Here is a 17,189-nt window from a genome sequence, read left to right on the forward strand (position 1 = left end):
AAGACCAAAAACCATAACCTTCAGTATAGACTACACCTCAACATAAAGAAAACAAAAATCCTCACAACTGGACCAATAAGCAACATCACAATAAAAGGAGAAAAGATTGAAGTTGTCAAGGGTATCATTCTACTTGGATTCACAATCAACACCCATGGAGGCTGCAGTCAAGAAATGAAAGGATGTACTGCATTGGGCAAATCCGCTGCAAGAGACCTAAAAGCAAAGGTGTCACTCCGAGGACTTAAGTGGGCCTTAACGAAGCCGTGGTCTTTTCAATTGCCTCATACGCATCAGAAATCCATGCAAAGAGTAAGGAAGGGTGAAGAATTGACTCCTTTGAATTATGGTGTTGGTGAAGAATACTGAATGTGCCATGGACTGCCTGAAGAATGAACAAGTCTGTCTTGGAAGAAGTATAGCCAGAATGATCCTTAGAAGCGAGGATGACTTTGTCTGACGTACTTTGGATGTCATCAGGAGACCAATCCCTGGCGGACATCATGCCTGGCAAAAGTAGAGGATTAGTGAAAAAGAAAAAGATCCTCAAGGAAATGGACTGACACAGTGGCTGCAACCATGGGCTCAAACATAGCAACGATTGTGATGGCACAGGACCTGACAGTGTCTTATTCTGTTGTATGTAGGGTCACTGAGTAGGAATTGACTCAATGGCACCTAACAACAAAGTCATACAGTCTAACTCACTTAGTGATGGATTAATATGTATCAGTAATTCTCAAATTGTTTTGTGATTCTACTGTATTGAATTACCTTGTAGTGTTTATTTCAAGACCCAATTCTACAATTACTGAATTAAGGTATTCAGAATAGACAAAACATACTCAGAGGATCCTGGAAATCTCACAAGTAGCCGAATAGATCCACTCAATGTCCTCCCAGATACAAATGCAGTCTATTTTTTTTAGGAGCTATCGAGTCAATTTTTGACTCATAGCAACCACATGTGACAAGAGCAGAACAACCCCATATGGTTTCCTAGGCTGTAACCTTCACAGGAGCCCTGGTAGTACAGTGGCAAAGCTCTCTGCTAACTGAAAGGTCAGCAGTTCAACCCACCAGCCTCTCTCAGGAAGATGTGGCAGTCTGCTTCTGTAACGATGACAGCTTTGGAAACCCTGTGGGTCTGTTCTACACTGTCCTATAGGGTCACGGAGTCAGAATTGACTGGATGGCAATGGGGTTTTCTTTTTGATTAATCTTTACAGACAGAGATCACCAGATCTTTCTCCTGTGGAGCTGTTGTGTAGGTTTGAATGGCCAACGTTTTGGTTAGCAGCTGAGCACTCAAACCTTTTTAATTCAGCTCTTTCCAGGATTAAGATGTTTATCAAAATAAAAGGTACACATTATTTATTAAGCTTGTAATAATTTTATTAATAACAGCAGCAAAGTTTATATTTACATGTATATATAAGACAGATTTTATTCATACTTTCACATATAAAAATATAGAAATACTTACATATGTACAAAGAGATTAAAACAGACTTCAGAAATAAGGAAAACAAGGAAGATATCACAAAGGCTTTTTTTGGGAAACACACACACTGAAAAAGAGATTTAAGAGAGGTGACAAAACATTTAAATTAACAGACTCCAGAAGTTGATATTTCAATTGGTATTAATGTGGTAAGGCAAATAAAATGTCTCAATGTAGTCAACATTTAAGACTGTTCAGATAAAATTATATGGCCTTCCTTTACCATAATATGGAATCAATTTTATTTTACTCTCAGAATCATAAATATCAGATAACTGCCTAACTAGTTTTCCTTTCTTAAAATATTAAATTTTCTGACCTGTTGTGAAAATTTTAAATTTCTTCACATTAAATTATAAAATGTTTCAAGAGGTTGTGTGTCCTCTTTATTCACCGGGGAAAAAGCTCCACATCCTACATCAATTTCAATATAAAACTGAAAATCACAATACATTTATTTTCATAAATTAAAAGCTAACATCTTCTAACTAACCTCCATGGGTCAGTTATAATAAGAGATCATAATCTTCGTAAATTCTTTTTGCTTTTTTTAGTACCAGGCAGAGGTCCCGTTTTAAAACTGGCTCTTAGAGGATTGCTACTTGAACAGTTTTTGGTGGTGTGATAGTCACAAAGACACCTTGTACAATAATCAAATCCACAGCTTTCTCGTTTGCAGGTGGCCCGCTGTAAATAGCCATCATATTTTGCCGGTGAATTACAGCGAACACAGGCTTTGAGGCTTTCACTATTTTTCAAAGTCTTAGCAACCTAGAAAGAAAAAAATCTATTACTAACAAATTTGAGTAAGGACTGAATGTAATTTAATTAATAAAATCAAGAAGGGCACACAAGCATCATGAGGTAAGAAATATGAAAGCAGTGGATAAGAAAGCTAAACTCTCAATTAAAACTTTTCCACTTCTGCCCCCCTTCCCAAATACATGTACAAAGCACCAATTTTACGCATAAGACAAGTCCTACCCTTAAGATCACTGTTCAATGGGTGAGAGGACATTACTTGTCAATAGTTCTGGTGGCTATTTCCTACTGATACTTCAAATATATATATATATTTTTTACTTCATGAATGTTGTCTACTCATGTATCAATGCCTAACTTAAATGCAGCAGTTCTACTCTGGAGTACATGGCATCACCATAAGTAGAACTGGCTCAAAGGCAACTGGTTTGGTTTTGGTTTATCACATTACATGGCATTTATTTCTATGTAGCTATCTCCTATTCTAGATTATAAGGCTAGCAAGGCCATCATTTTATCTATGCAGTATCTGATACACGGAGATGCTCAAGAAATGCCTTTTGAATATATCTGCATATTGGATCACAGTCATTACATCACAAACATTTAAGACAGAAACTACCACCACTACCAGTTGCCATCAATTTGATCTTGACTCATGACAACTATTATAGTTTAGAATAAAGGGGATAGAGATAAGAGCACCCCCTCTCACTAATAATTTCCTAATGGTGCTAATTATATAATTAAATTTAAATGACTATTCTCATCAGAAGAGCCCTGGTGGTGCAGTGGATAAGATCTCTGGCCTGCTAACCAAAAGGTGGGCAGTTTGAATCCATTAGCCGCTCCTTGGAAGCCCTATGGGGCAGCTCTACTCTGTCCTGTACGGTAGATATGAGTCAGAAGCGACTTGACAGCAACAGGTTATTCTGATCAGATGTCCAAACGTGGTAGGGAACAAATTAGTTAGCTTTTATCTAAGGCCAGATGACATTTTGACCTTAAAATTCTTTTCTATTCCTAAATCCTTTTAACAGTCAATGACCCATGTTTCTAATTTATTGATAAACAAAAAATTACCTCAGAGAACTCATTATATCGACTGTAAGTAGAACCCTCCTGATCACCTTGATTGGATAACTTGGCTCGAGTATCTCTTTTTGGGAGACTCTGGGTTGCTGACTTTTGAACAGAAGCTAATGCTGTTCTGAACATAATATGTTCCCTGGTTGAAGCATGTGGTGAAAACTTAGTAATGTTTTCCTAGTTTAAAAAAAAAAAATTTATTAGGACTTCAAAACTTATTTCCTCTTTTCTCAGCAATCATACATTTTTACTGTGTGTGTATATACTAGGGGAAACTAGGCACGCACTTAAACAGACATACAACCAAGTATTTGAGGCCTAATATCTAACACTAATTGCAGACATTTTGAACCAGAAAACTGTGAGAAAGCACTTCACATGCTTAGTCTACACAGCACTTACTACCTGGTTTATAACTAACCTATGTCAAAGCACTACTGTCCAAACAAAAGGTCATTCTTCCCACAACCAGTAGATGGTGATAGTCACTTTGAAGTGTCACCTCAGCATTAAGAACAGATTTAAAACCTTTCAGATCCGAAAATTCTCCATTATTAAGACCAGTTTATCAATAAAGAAACTGACCTTGGAGCATTAAGCAGTAATTTCCTAAAACTATACAGCTAGTGAGCTCCAGCACTGAAGTTTGGACCTAATACGTCTAACTCAAAAAAAAAAAAAAAAATCACATGTAGATCTTGATTCTCAGAAACATCTCCAAAGTTACTATTTTGGAAAATAAACGCATGCCCTCCTACGAGAAGGATATTCAATATGTTGATAATTTACTGTTTTTCTAGTAACTGGGAAAAAAAAATTTACATCCCTTATTTTTTAATACCCAAGAAATGCAAATGAAACGGGTTTTCCAAAACTTATTTAAAAAGACACATACATACAAATGGCAACCACGACTGACTATATGGTAGACTCTGACAATATGAAAACTAAGTAATTTACCCTTTCTTACTTTTGGACATTATATTTCTATGGAGAATCCAAGAAATGACTGTGGTGGATTCCCCTCTCCTTATTTTTGAATAAAAAAGATTTCCAGATTATCTGTTATCTTTCTTGTTTCTAAAGATAACAGAGTACTAACAATGTATTTTAAAAGGAAAACATTAACTATAAAGACTTACAGAGACCCTCTGCATGGCTTTATTGTACAATTGGAAAGCGTCCTTATCATCTTCGAGAATCTTCTTCCAAGTTGTACTCACTTTAGCCACACTGAAAAAGTAAATGGTTACAATTGAAACATCACAAACAGCTAAGATAAATATAATGCAAAAGCATTTAACACTGCCATAAAAAAGGGAAAGAAAAAAAATCATACTAGCAGTGGTTTTCAAAACCTGGCTGAACTTTACAATTGTCTAGGGCACTTAAGATTTAAGGATGCCCCATGTCTAAGCATTTTTGTTTCACTGGTCTAAAAACGGGCCTCAGCTTCTGCATTTTTTAAGAACTCCACACTAAGTAATTCAAAATGCACTCAGGCTTAAAAACCACTGCTTTTACTTAGTTTTTTCACAGTATCTTTAAGTTAAAGTTGTCGCCATAGTGCATACAGCACCGTGTTAGTACTGTATTTGGTAAAGGTTGTAGACAAATTTCCAAATACTCTAGAACAAACTACTTTTAGCAGAAATCAATATAAGGTTCCCAAGAAACGGTCATAACCAGATCCCTGTTTGTGGGTCTCTGTATTTTCACTGCTGTCAAACTTAGGAGAGTCCTACATGGAAATGGTAAAAAAATAGAAGCTATTTCATACTTTCAGGTATAACAAAAATCATGCCTATTGGACCTGCAGGCTGGAACCAGGCTGTTTTTTCATAGGTAAGCTTGAAAGACGCAGCTTACATGTTAAAGATTTTAGAACTGAAAGGAATAAAGATCCTCATCTAATAGAAATAACTGTCTAACAGTACAAATATAAAACTTGAAATGACTGCATTAAGTGCATTTCTTTCACTTATCAATAGCACGCAGGTAGTAAAATATCATCTCTCAGGCAAAATTCATCACCTTCTTGAACAACACTGAAAAAGACTACCCGACACCATTCTTTGATGAGGTGGGGGTGTTGAACCACGTTAACAAAACTGTTCAGCAACAATACTCACCTGATTAAGTCCATATCACTAAGCTGTGCTAAAATATCTGCTAGGAGAAGTTTCAGTCCTCTTCGAAAGAGTTCGCTGAGAATATCTACACACTCTAGGCCCATTTTCCTGCCAATTATATTTTGTAGTCCAAAATTCCCACTGGATATAATTTTCTTTAGTATCTCTCGATCTACTTTAGGATTTCGTTTGACATTCTTTTTCAGTGTTGAACAAACGACTCTTTCAAAATGAAGAACTGGCAGTAAACTTTTGTTGGGATACTGGTCTGGGCTTTGTGTCTGTAGCAGGCAGGGCTGTAGACTGTCACTGGTATTTTCCCCCAGAAGACTACCCTCTTCATGTTCGTTGAGGCCACTTTGCTGAGAAAATGAGGAATAGCCACTGTCTTCATAAAATCTACTGGTGTCCAGTTCTTCTATTTCATTTGACCTATCAAGTATTTGCTGTACATGTTGATTTTCCTTGTTATGCAAAGGCATGCTTTCAGTTTCAAGTTCTACAGTTGTGGGGTTCACAATGGGTGATCCAATATATGATAACCTTTCATAGTCTTTAGTGCAGTCTTTACAAGAACCTTCCAAATATGCAGGAGTGCAGGAGCCCAGCCTTCCACCATCATCAGGTTTTACCAGTTTAAGTCCAGAATGAACATGATCACAATTAAAATCACACTTCATTTTGACAGAAAGAGTGGTATTTTCTTCTTTATAACCTACAAAAAAAAAACCCACAACATAGTTACTTCTTAATGGCAAAATTTCCACACATCCCTACTTCTTAAAGTGGGATACATCTATTAAAACCAAACCCACCACCATCGAGTCGATTCCAACTCATAGTGACCCTACAGGTTAGAGCAGAACTGCTGCATAGGGTTTCCAAGGAGTGCCTGGTAGATTCGAACTGCTGATCTTTTGGTTAGCAGACACAGCTCTTAACCACTACTCCACCAGGGTTTCCTAAACTGGGATATATACAGATTTAATTATTTTGTATTCTCTCAGCACTTACAGATTTGCTTATGTTGTTAGTTGCCACTGACTCGATTTCATTTTATGGTGACCCCACATGTGCAGAGTAAAACTGCCCCATAGTGTTTTCAAGGCTATGAACTTTCAGAAGCAGACTGTCAGGCCTGTCTTCTGATGCGCCTCTGGGTGAATCTGAACCACCAACCTTTGGGCTGGCAGTCGAGTGCTTAACCATTTGAGCTACCCAGGGACTCCAACTGGTTATGTGTACTTGCCTATAGAGTTGTGAAATTCTCTAAGTTTAACTATGGAGATGTGACAAAAACATGTTGAAGTCTTCCTTTAGTCTTACAAAGGGTACTTCAGAACAGAGTGCCTTTGGGTCTGTATAACATACATATCTAATTTAATTAAAGATGATGGCAAAGAGATTACTTAATAAATGATGAAATCTGATGCATCAGAAGTGTGGGGTCTGAGGTCTAAGCTACCTTCATAGTAATCAAATACTTCTAGAATCACTGTTTATACCCTGGACTTAGAGTAGCATTATAGTTAGTTAGCTTTGACTTATACACAATCCATGTCACTGACTAAAACTGGTTAGTTGAGACCAGTAGGGAAAGGGCATGTGTAAGGGTCAAAACAGTCTCATAAAAGTAACAAAAGATGTGTATATTAAACATTAGCAACTATTTTAAGCCTTAGAACAATTAATCAAGAAATCACCAGGAAGCTCATCTCAGAGTTTAGGGCTCTTACAGGCCTCCTCTCTAGCCGTGGTAAATTACATCATGCCTCTTAGGCTTAGTCAACATGGGGCCCCCAGATGGTCTCTCCCGCTTGGTCTGGTCAGGCCCCTACCATTAGCCTCAGGTGTGGTCCAGCTCTCAGGAACCAAGAGCAAAGGCCGAATTACTCTTTTCCAGGTGACTCTTCACCTCACAAAGAATGGCACTCCATACAGTTCAAAACCAGATATAAAAATGTGAGGGTGGTAGGAAGGTGGGTACAAATTACTGTTCAATTGTGTTAAGATATTGTTCATTAGAATTCATAATGATTCATTAACTTCATCCTCAAGAAAGTCAAACACTTACTCAGGGTTGTAGCAACTCCCCCTCTCCCATGTGCACAGGGTCTGTGAAATCAGTTAAGATATAATGGAGCAGGAGGCAGCATTTTAAGAGGGCAGTAGAGGTAGGGAAGGGCATTAAGTAAATATAACCTGAGCAAAGGCACAACAGTGGGGGAAGAATATAGTAAATGGGTTCAGCAGAACTATATATAGCATTGTTGGAGGCAGAGTATACGAGTAATGAACACTGGGGATGTAAGGTAAGGAAAACCCCAGAAAGTCTTGAATGCCAGATTAAGTGTTAAAGTTTCAAATGTATCCCATCTACCACCCCCCCCACCTCAAGCTAATCATATGTAGGTAATATTTTATTCTATAAGTAAATGGAAAACCCTGGTGGTGTAGTGGTTAAGTGCTATGTCTACGAACCAAAACGTCAGCAGTTCGAATCCACCAGGCGCTCCTTGGAAACTTTATGGGGCAGTTCTACTCTGTCCTATAGGGTCACTATAAGTCAGAATTGACTCGATGGCACTGGGTTTTTGGGTATAAGTTTTTAGGTGTACATACCAGTATGTATGTTTAGTTTATACTAAATACTGGTACTGTCCATACCAATTTAATTTTTTTTTTTTTTACTTTAGAGCAAAGCCTTTCAAGTCACAGCACCAAAGAATACTGTGATAAAAGTAGCCGTGTAGGTAAAGACTGCCTTTAAATTCTCACAGTGACAGACACAAAGTAGGTGCTCCAGGACCCCACTAAACCTTGGACAAAACCTAAAATTTAGGTTTAAACGAAAAGTACAAGGGCATAAAAAAGTAAATAAAAAATGCAAATTCCCTAACTCTAGAACAAATTATAAAATTCTGAAATTGTTTCTATTTCTAACCCAACTAAAGAATTAAGTCTGATTTACATATGACCACAATCTATCTGAGGGTAAAATGGAAGCAGAAGGCTGGTACAGAGGCATGCCCTATACTGTTTGACTGCCTAAAGCAAAGAAGCCTGAAAGTGTACTTCAGGAACCCTTTTTCTTTTAATTCCTCTCAAAGGCATTCTCCACCCGCCCTGTCTTTAGAACTGAGTTACTGGGAGACCATCCTATAAAATCCAAAACCAAACCACTGCTTTTAGGTCAATTCCAACCCATGTTGACCCCATGTGGCTGTGACCTTTCAGAAGCAGATTACCAAGGCCTTTCTTCTGTGACACCACAGGCTGGATTTGAACTGTCAACCTCTCAGTTAGTAGCTGAGGGCAAACTGTGAAACCCAGGGACTGGTCAGGTATTTTGTAGAATGTCCCTCAATTTGGGTTTGTTCTGTATGTTTCTCGTAGTAAGGCTAGGGTTAGGTTTTTTGGAGGAGGACAACAGTAAAGTGCACTGTCATCATCACATCATATTAAGAGTGTATACTATCAGCATGATTGATTACTGATGATGTCAATCACCTGGCTGAGGGAGTGTTTGTCTACTGTGAAGTTACTATTTTTACCTTTTCATACCACTCTCTTCGGAAGGAAGTCACTATGCACAGCCTATACCTAAAACTTTGTTTCACCTCTCTGGGGGTGAGTAAATAACATAAATCTTAACAACACTTCAAAAATAAGTTGAGTAAGTACCACCTTTTATACAAAACAAAACTGACGAGGACAGGCTAGAGCCCATTTTTTTTTTTTTTTTTGACTAGCTCAATGTTTTCCAATTACCAAGGCAAGTGTTCCTAAACAATCCAGGAAATCTAAGTTCATATAGCTGATCTGATATTAACCACAACGGGAGAAAATACTACACAGTTCTAAGACCTCTTTAATCAGAGAAATGAGAGTTAAGAGTCTAGTTCTGCCACTTCACTCATTTAACCAATGCCTACTCAGTGACAGGGTGGGGGGAGGGGAAGATGTCTAGAGAGGGTGACATTTTGAGATCTGAAAGCCTTGTGACATGTTGGTGAAGAGTGTTCCAGACTGAGAGAAACATGGAAAGCAAGAACAAATTTAGAATGTTCAAGGAAGAGAAGGGACTGCATGGCTGCAACTTAGTGAGCTAAAGGAAGAATGAAAAACAAGGTTTCACTTCAAAAATAAATGAAACTTTGGGAGGTTCTAGGTAGAGGAGAAAAATTTGGTTTACACTGTAAAAAGATCATTGACAGTTGCGGATAACGGATTATAGGAAGACAAAAGTGGAAGCAGAAGGCCAGTTAGGAGTGTATACCACAGGAGTTGCTGAGATTTGGGTAGCCAGGACTAGGAAGATTACAGTGGAAATGACGCTGATTGAATGGACTCAAGATATACTCAGGGGGGCAAAGCCAACAGAGCTTGCTGATGTTCTGGATATATACGGTGAGCGGAAAAGGAAATAAAAACTACTGTGGGGTTTAAGGTTTGAGCATCTATACTAAAGTGCCATTTCTTCAGTTGGGAAAAACTGAGGAGAAAAGTTAAGCACCCCTTTTGTAAAGTTAACTCTTTAAAGCCTCAGTTTCCTCATCCGTAAAATGAGACTCAGATAATAAAATTGTATTAAAGCATGGCAGTGTGCCTGTTACACAGGATCTAATCAAAAGATCTACTTTTACCACATTATTCATCATAAATCAAACCTTCATTTTTTCTTTGCAAATCATGAACATCTAAAATTAGTAAAATATATTCCACACAGAAGTATACATTTCAAGACATACCCAGTTCAAATGAAAATCCTTGTTCAGCCTTCTGACTATCTCTGTGACCATTCATATGTATGTAACGTTCTGTTAGTCTCCCTTTCATTTTCTCCAAAACGAAGGTACTAATATCTACATCAAGGAATTGTTGTAAAGACTCAACATACTGCATATTTTACACCTTTCAGTCACTCACATTCCAACCATGAAAAAGTGGTATCATAATTAAGTGTACAGAGTTTTACTTTCTATTTAACTTTTAGATATAGATCTGATACTTCATATGGCACTACCATAGTTAAATTAAGATACTGTTTAAAAATTTTCCTCATTCCTTCCAATATATTAGTTAATGAAGGTCTGCATTTCCCCAAAACTTGTAGATAAAACCACCATGGCGTCCAACGTTAAGCATGGCTATTCAGTTGCTTAAGAATCTGAAAGGGGAGTCCTGTAGCCATAAACTGCAAGCCAGTCACAAACTAGAATATTTTAGAAAAGTCTATCTTCAAAAATACCCAGATGCAAGAATTTATTTCCTCAAACCTGTAGACAGGAGGGAAAAAAAATCCCCAGTACAGTAAATGTTCTCTGAGGGGCAAGGTAGTAAAGAAACCTGGAGTGAAACAACCAAACAAAAACCTTCATAAAGCTATCAACCTTCAGAATTTTGTAGGGAGACTTAGGAAGATAAATATTTTGGCCTGTTAAAGCACTTTTTTTTTTTTTTTTTCCATTTTGAGCATTCTAGGTTCTTCTTCTAATGAAAAGGGCATGTTTCAGTGATTATCAAGCACTTCAAAACTGAATTACAAGTTTTTTAATTTTTCATAATTTCTGAGGTAAAATAAATGCTTTTGAATCTCTCTTAGAGAGCAAGAAAGGATAGTAATAAGCGTTTTCCAGTGTCTACCATTCTATTCTACTCAAGCTTTGGAATAAAGGAATATCCAATTCTTCAGGGGAAAAATAGTATCCGATTTTCACAAAGTCAGCTAAATATGGGCAAATTCACTGTTTTATATAAAAGAATGCTCTCTCTTTTCCCTCTGCTTTCGACTCCAGACCTTGAGGCTGAGATACTGGGCAAGGGGAAAATGAACGTTTTTGTGTGAACATTCCAGTTGAGTTTGGCCCGAGGGGGACCCCTCCTTTTGGCGGGAGTGGGCAGGGAGACCCTGAAATGCTGAGGGGCCGGAGGGATGGCCCCTCAGGGCGCGGGACGTGCGGAGGAGGCGGGAGATAACACCAGCAGATCTCCCGCGCCCGCCACAGGACTGAGGCGGCGAAAAATCGGGAACGTGTACTTCGGTTCTGAGAATGCGGGGTAGAAATAATCCAAAGGGGGAGCAGGGAGACGGAGTTCGGCACCTGGCCCGACTCGGGGGCTGCTGGTTCGCGCGCCCTGTCAGAGCCAGAGGCCCCGGGTGGGGGAGGGGAGGGGGCATTTGGCGCCTAGTCAGCGGGCGGGGATAGGTGGATCTCCCAGGAAGGCGAAAGCGCACCCTAGCAGCTACGACCTCCGGCCCTCCGAGGGTGGCGCTCGGGTCTGGCGTGGCAGCGGGACCGGGGCCTGCAATCCCGCCTCGGCACACGGGCCACCTCTCCTGAGCCCCCCGGGCCACCTCTCCTGATCCCCTCGGGCTTCTCGTCCCGTCTCAGGAACGCCGCCGCCTCCGCCCAGCGTGTGGCGGAGCGGCCGGGTTCGGGGGATCCCGGCGAGGGGGTCCCAGGGTCACCACCCACCCCCGGAGTGCGACCCCTGCCTTGGCCCTCTCCCCTCACTCACTATCCGAGGGGCGCGGGTGCCTGGTAGCTGTCAGGGGACTGCAGCGGCAGGAGCACGAGAGTGGACTTGAGCAGCAGCTGCAGGGACTCCGGTTCATGCCAGCGGAGGTGGCCTCGGCCTCAGGTGAGGGAGCAGCTCGAGCAGCAACAGCACCCACCGCTCTCTTCATAAAGCTGTGTCATCTAAAAGGCGCCAGCTGGTACTTTTAAAATCTTTGAATTTGGTGCCCAAATCCATGCGGCCCAATAGGACACGTCGCTCTCACATGCGCACCAATAGCGGGGAGGTGGGCGGAGGCGCCGCCACCCTAGGCCAATCCGAGGCTCCAGAGGCGGGGTCGGCCTCCAAGTCCAGCCTCCTCGCATCTCTCCGGTTCCGCGCGTCCTGAGAGATGCTAAGACAGGGGCGGGGCCAGGGGCGGGGTCCCGCTGCACGTGGAGAGGTCCTGCCACGCATGCGCCCGCCAGCCACCCTGCCATCCATAGGCCTCCTGCGAATCCTGAATTCAACCTGAAGACAGCTCCGGTTTCCGTCTGAGGATCTCCGGTGAGTAAAAAGGGTAGCCGACTTTCTTCGGTCATCTCACAAGTGGTAGCTGGGTTAGCGGCGACTCTGGTCGTCCGGGAAGCCAAACTTTCCGGAAGGTGAGCCCTCCCCCTCCCCTACCTACCCCGCCTCTCTAGAATTTGCCCGCGCGCTTCTCGCTCCCTCGTAATTTTGCCCCGCCCCTGCTCTTGCTTCTGCGCAGTCACCCTTGGTGGGCGTGGCCGCGGAGTTGGCGGGTTGGCGCGTGCGTGCTGGGGCGCCCCTCGTTTCTCCTCGGGGACCAAAGAAGAGCTGGCAACGGTGGGCGGGTCCGGGGGGCCACCTGCGCGGGAGGGCGCGGCAAGGCCGGGGCGGCCACTACTGTGGCGGGAGACCTGCAGCTGAACGTCTCGCTGGAACCTTCCGGTGGGGGTGGGGACAGAGTCATTTCTTCCCTGTAGGCGCATTTATTTTTATTTGCAAACACAGCTCTTCAGGCACCATTGTTGTTTACGGACGTCAAGTTGAGTTTGTATCTTACGCTTTCCTGGGTTTTTGTTTCTTTCCTTTAAGGGCCACTCGCAGAAAGCCTTAGTCCTGTTCCAAAAAAAGAGGCTGCACCAAGAATCCCGTTGCCGTGGGAGTTCAGTCCCCACTCCTCTGTGCTTGAAGCTCCTGGCTGAGTGGATGCTTTTCTAGTGATGGCAGGAGTGGGTGTCAGTATCAAGTCTTTGATGACACATTGTACAGTATTATCGGTCATGCTGATCTTTTCACTAGGTGTGTGCACTGAAGCAGTGACAGTGTATTTCCTGGACTCGGATTTTGGCCACAGCAGAGTAAAGCCACAGAATAGAAATTCTCCCAGAAGTTCAATGTCCTGAATTTGCTGTTTACCCTTTCTTTTACTTTTCTGCACCCTTTTCGAGGGTATTTGGGTTACAGCACACCCTCAGTTCAATTGGCGGCCAGTCCTATTTGAGGCGGGGACCGAAGGTGCTGAGTGGATCCTGCTTTATGTAAAACTTTGATAATGACTTCATCATGGATTTTTTTTTGCATTAATTTTTCAGTTTTAGAAATATTATATTAAACTAGTATTTATTACTGACATTTTTGGTGTCCCCTTAAATTCTGCAGCTGAGGAGAGTGTCTTACTCCCCTCTGCTTAGGCTCGCCCTGGAGATAAAAGTGTTGCGTCCTTTTGGAAGTTTACATACTAACGGGGAAAATTTTTGACAACAATTCCAGAAAATGAAAGAGGAAAATAAGTAATGGGATGTGGAGTGAGGGCAAAGATTAACTACTTTCGGAGGTCTGGAAGGTTTCTCAGGCGGTGGACCTAGGTTGAATGGCAATGCAAAGATCTGCTTAATAGCCAGGAGACTGAACAAGCTTGGCTTGTTATAAGGCTAGAAGGAAGACCAGAGGCTGACCAGAGCTCATTGAGCAAGGGAAAAAGCAGATGGGGTCAGAGAGGTAGGCAGATGCCAGATTGTGAGACCTTGTAGGTTTATAATATTTTGGAGTTTTCTGATTGCAAAGGATAGCTGTTGCAGGGATTTTACCAAGGGAGTTGTTTGTTGATTATTAAAACCATATTAGCTTTTTGTTTTGTGCTAGGCACTTCGTAAATGTCAGCCTTCAATTCTCACAATAACCTTAGCATTTTCATTTTATGATGATGCTGCTGAGAAGTCATTCCCACAGAGCCACACAGCTACTAAGTGAAGATTCCAGCCCTAGTCTTCAGGATTCAAAAAGTCCAGATACTTTTCCTCTGTGTTATAAAAAAAAAAACGCTGGGGAATATTTGCTGGGCTCCTGGCTTATAGTACATTTTCACACATCACTTCCCTTGTTTGACCTTAGAGATCCCCTTTATTTTACTTTTATTTTCAGGTGTGGATGGAAATATGAAATTTTAGGAGGGTCCTCATTAAATTAGTTCTGAATGTCTGGAGTATAACCTTTGGATCATAACTACAGTTTAAGTCATTTTAGGTAATATTAAAAAGCCAAGCATGTTTTATTGTTTACTGTGATAGTCTATCAATTTTTTTTGGTTTATTAAGTTAATCATTAAGAGGTATTTTAGCTTTATTTGATCATGATGAAATATCCTTGAGGATTAACTTGTTCAGCAGATTCATGAGTGTCTATTAATTTCATCTTTAGTGAGACTTTCTACAACAGGCCATTTTTAATTTATTAAGACGGAAACATGGTTCTTCTCTGTTCTTCAAATTAGCATCAGTCAGAATTGTTGGGTTGTTAGGCACAAAATGAATTGCAAAGAGAACTCCCCTTACTCTTTCAGCAAATTCTTATGCGGACCTACAAACTGGAAGACATCCTGGGGTTTATGGAAATGACTAGAATGCTGCCTGCCACGTAAAGGAATCACTGGGGGTGGGGGTGGGGAGGGAATGCGGTGGGTAACATGGCTATAATGGATCATCGAAGGAGTCAAATTCATCTAAAGTTACAGTGGAGATTTTTATAGAACAGAGACGTCACTTCTGTGTGCCAAGATAAATGCTGGTTTCTCAAGCTCAACAGTATTGACATTTTGGGCCAGCTATCTGTTGTCAGCAGAGCCCTGGTGGTGTAGCGGTTAAGCGTTCGGCTGCTAACAAGAAAGGTCAACAGTTCAAATCCACCAGGTGCTCCTTGGAAGGCCTAGGGGCAGTTCTACCCTGTCCTATAGGGTCACTATGAGTCGGAATCTCCTTGATGGCAGCAGGTTTGGTTTTTTGGTCCTGTACATTCTTGGGTGTCTAGCAGCTCCCCTGGCTTCTCAGCTGCTTCTCTCAGTGTGACAGAAGTCTTCAGACATTGCCAGGTGTCTCCTTTGGGGTCGTAATATACACTGCTGTAGAGGATGTTTTGATGGAACAGGGAGGGGGGAGGCCTTCCATGGCATAAGGAATGAGAGAAAGCTTAAATGCATGGTGCCATTTATTAGGAAAAATTAATATGGTATGGTATAAAGGGGGTGGCGTGTGAAATGGGCTAATAAGAAATTACGCTGGATACAGATCATGGGTGTGTTGAATGCACAATTAGGAGCCGGGGCTTTATTTGGGAGGCGACCTAATAAGTTGTTGAGTGAAGGAGGGATAAGATCAGAGCCTTGTTTTTTAGGAAGATTTAATGTGGCAGTTATTTATATGTAGCCTGAAGTAGAGAGCAGAGAGTGAGAGAACGCAGGGGAAGTCGGGACTACACAAGCAGTACAGGGCAGCAGTAATTCTCGACATGAGTAGCAGCAGTGGAATTGGAGAGGGTTAGTGTCTGCAGTAGGAAAGTAGGAATTCCAGTGAACTGAATGTGGGGATGAGGAAATCAGAAATGACAGATGACTACATGTTAAATTGGAGAGAATGGTAGTGCCGTTAAAAAACTGAAATCACATGATGAGAAACAGGTTGTAGAGGAGTATGACACGTCTCACTTTAAATAGTGATTATTTATACATCTTCAAAATCACCATTCTGGCTGAGTAAATTTTGATTAACTTTGGTGCTGTATACCCTTTTGAAATTCAGTTCAATATTGCTCTTTCTGAACAATGCACCAGATTTGTAGACAAATACTTTATAATAGCCCTTTAGACATCTATTCAGTGCCTACTGTATAGCATGTTAAGTCCTTAAGAGACAAGAATTACGAACAGTCTCTTCCACTAATGAAACAATGTGAGAAGTGTATCAGTATTTGTTCATTTTAGTCCCTGGCCCACTCTTTTCCCCATTCACTTATTGAGCACACAATCTTTAGACAGGAGTAAACCAATAAGTTTACGATCTAGGGGTAAATGTGGTCATAAGGTGTGATAAAGTACTATGGGAATACAAATGAAGGAGCAGTGAATTCTGCCCAGGTGCCCTTTAGGTTGGACCTCGCAATCTATCTGCATAGGTATAAAAACTGCGTTTTCTAGGTACAGGGGACAGCAAAAGGTAGGTAGGAGTGACAATGCCTGGTTTGTAAATGAGAGCTATGGAGATGGCTTGCTTGTATAAACATCTACAAAATTCCAAGGCCCTTAAAATGTTAAGACTTCAGGTTCCAGTAGGCTCCATGCCAGAAATTATGGTATTGTACCCTTACCTTTTTCTAGGTGTCAAAAATTACACTTGGTCACCTAAGAATAACTAGATTGGTGAGTAGAGTAGGTGCCAGTGTCAGTTCACAGACCAGAATTTGTCCATTACTCTCTCTGCGTTCAGAGTAACTAGTAAACCAATTGCCACTTAGTCAACTCTGACTCATGACATCCCTATGTGTGTGAGGGTAGAACTGTGCTCCACAAGGTTTTCAGTGCCCATTTTTTTGTTTGTTTTTCTTGGAATTAGATTGTCAGGCCTTTCTTCAGAGGCACCTCTGGGGGAACTCAAACATCCAATCTTTCATTTAGGAGCTGAATGCGCTGTTTGCACCACCTAGGGACTCCTTGTTCAAACTACCAGTGTGGCATGTTTCCTCACTGGACCCTGACTAAAACAATATTTATTGTCATATGCCTATTTTCTCTTATGTTTGAAGTTTTCTATGATAGAAAGTTACAATAAACCAAATATTTAATCATCCATTAAATATTTTTCATAAAACAAAGGACTGTCTTCTTTTGTCTACTTCTGAGATTACAT

At 41.1% G+C, this 17,189-nt stretch overlaps 1 protein-coding gene across 1 annotated transcript; it reads right to left on the reverse strand.

The window, feature by feature from the left end:
• Positions 1-1,699: 1,699 nt before the first annotated feature.
• Positions 1,700-12,180, reverse strand: FBXO5 (F-box protein 5). The gene is made up of 5 exons (XM_049904016.1): positions 12,010-12,180; positions 5,488-6,202; positions 4,498-4,588; positions 3,350-3,532; positions 1,700-2,275 (listed from the first exon to the last, which is right to left on the reverse strand). The coding sequence occupies exons 1-5, from the start codon at positions 12,176-12,178 to the stop codon at positions 2,024-2,026; spliced, it is 1,410 nt and encodes a 469-aa protein (XP_049759973.1). The 5' UTR covers positions 12,179-12,180; the 3' UTR covers positions 1,700-2,023.
• Between the last annotated feature and the right edge of the window lie 5,009 nt (positions 12,181-17,189).

Source organism: Elephas maximus, chromosome 1 (assembly GCF_024166365.1).
Source record: "Elephas maximus indicus isolate mEleMax1 chromosome 1, mEleMax1 primary haplotype, whole genome shotgun sequence".
NCBI lineage: Eukaryota > Metazoa > Chordata > Mammalia > Proboscidea > Elephantidae > Elephas > Elephas maximus.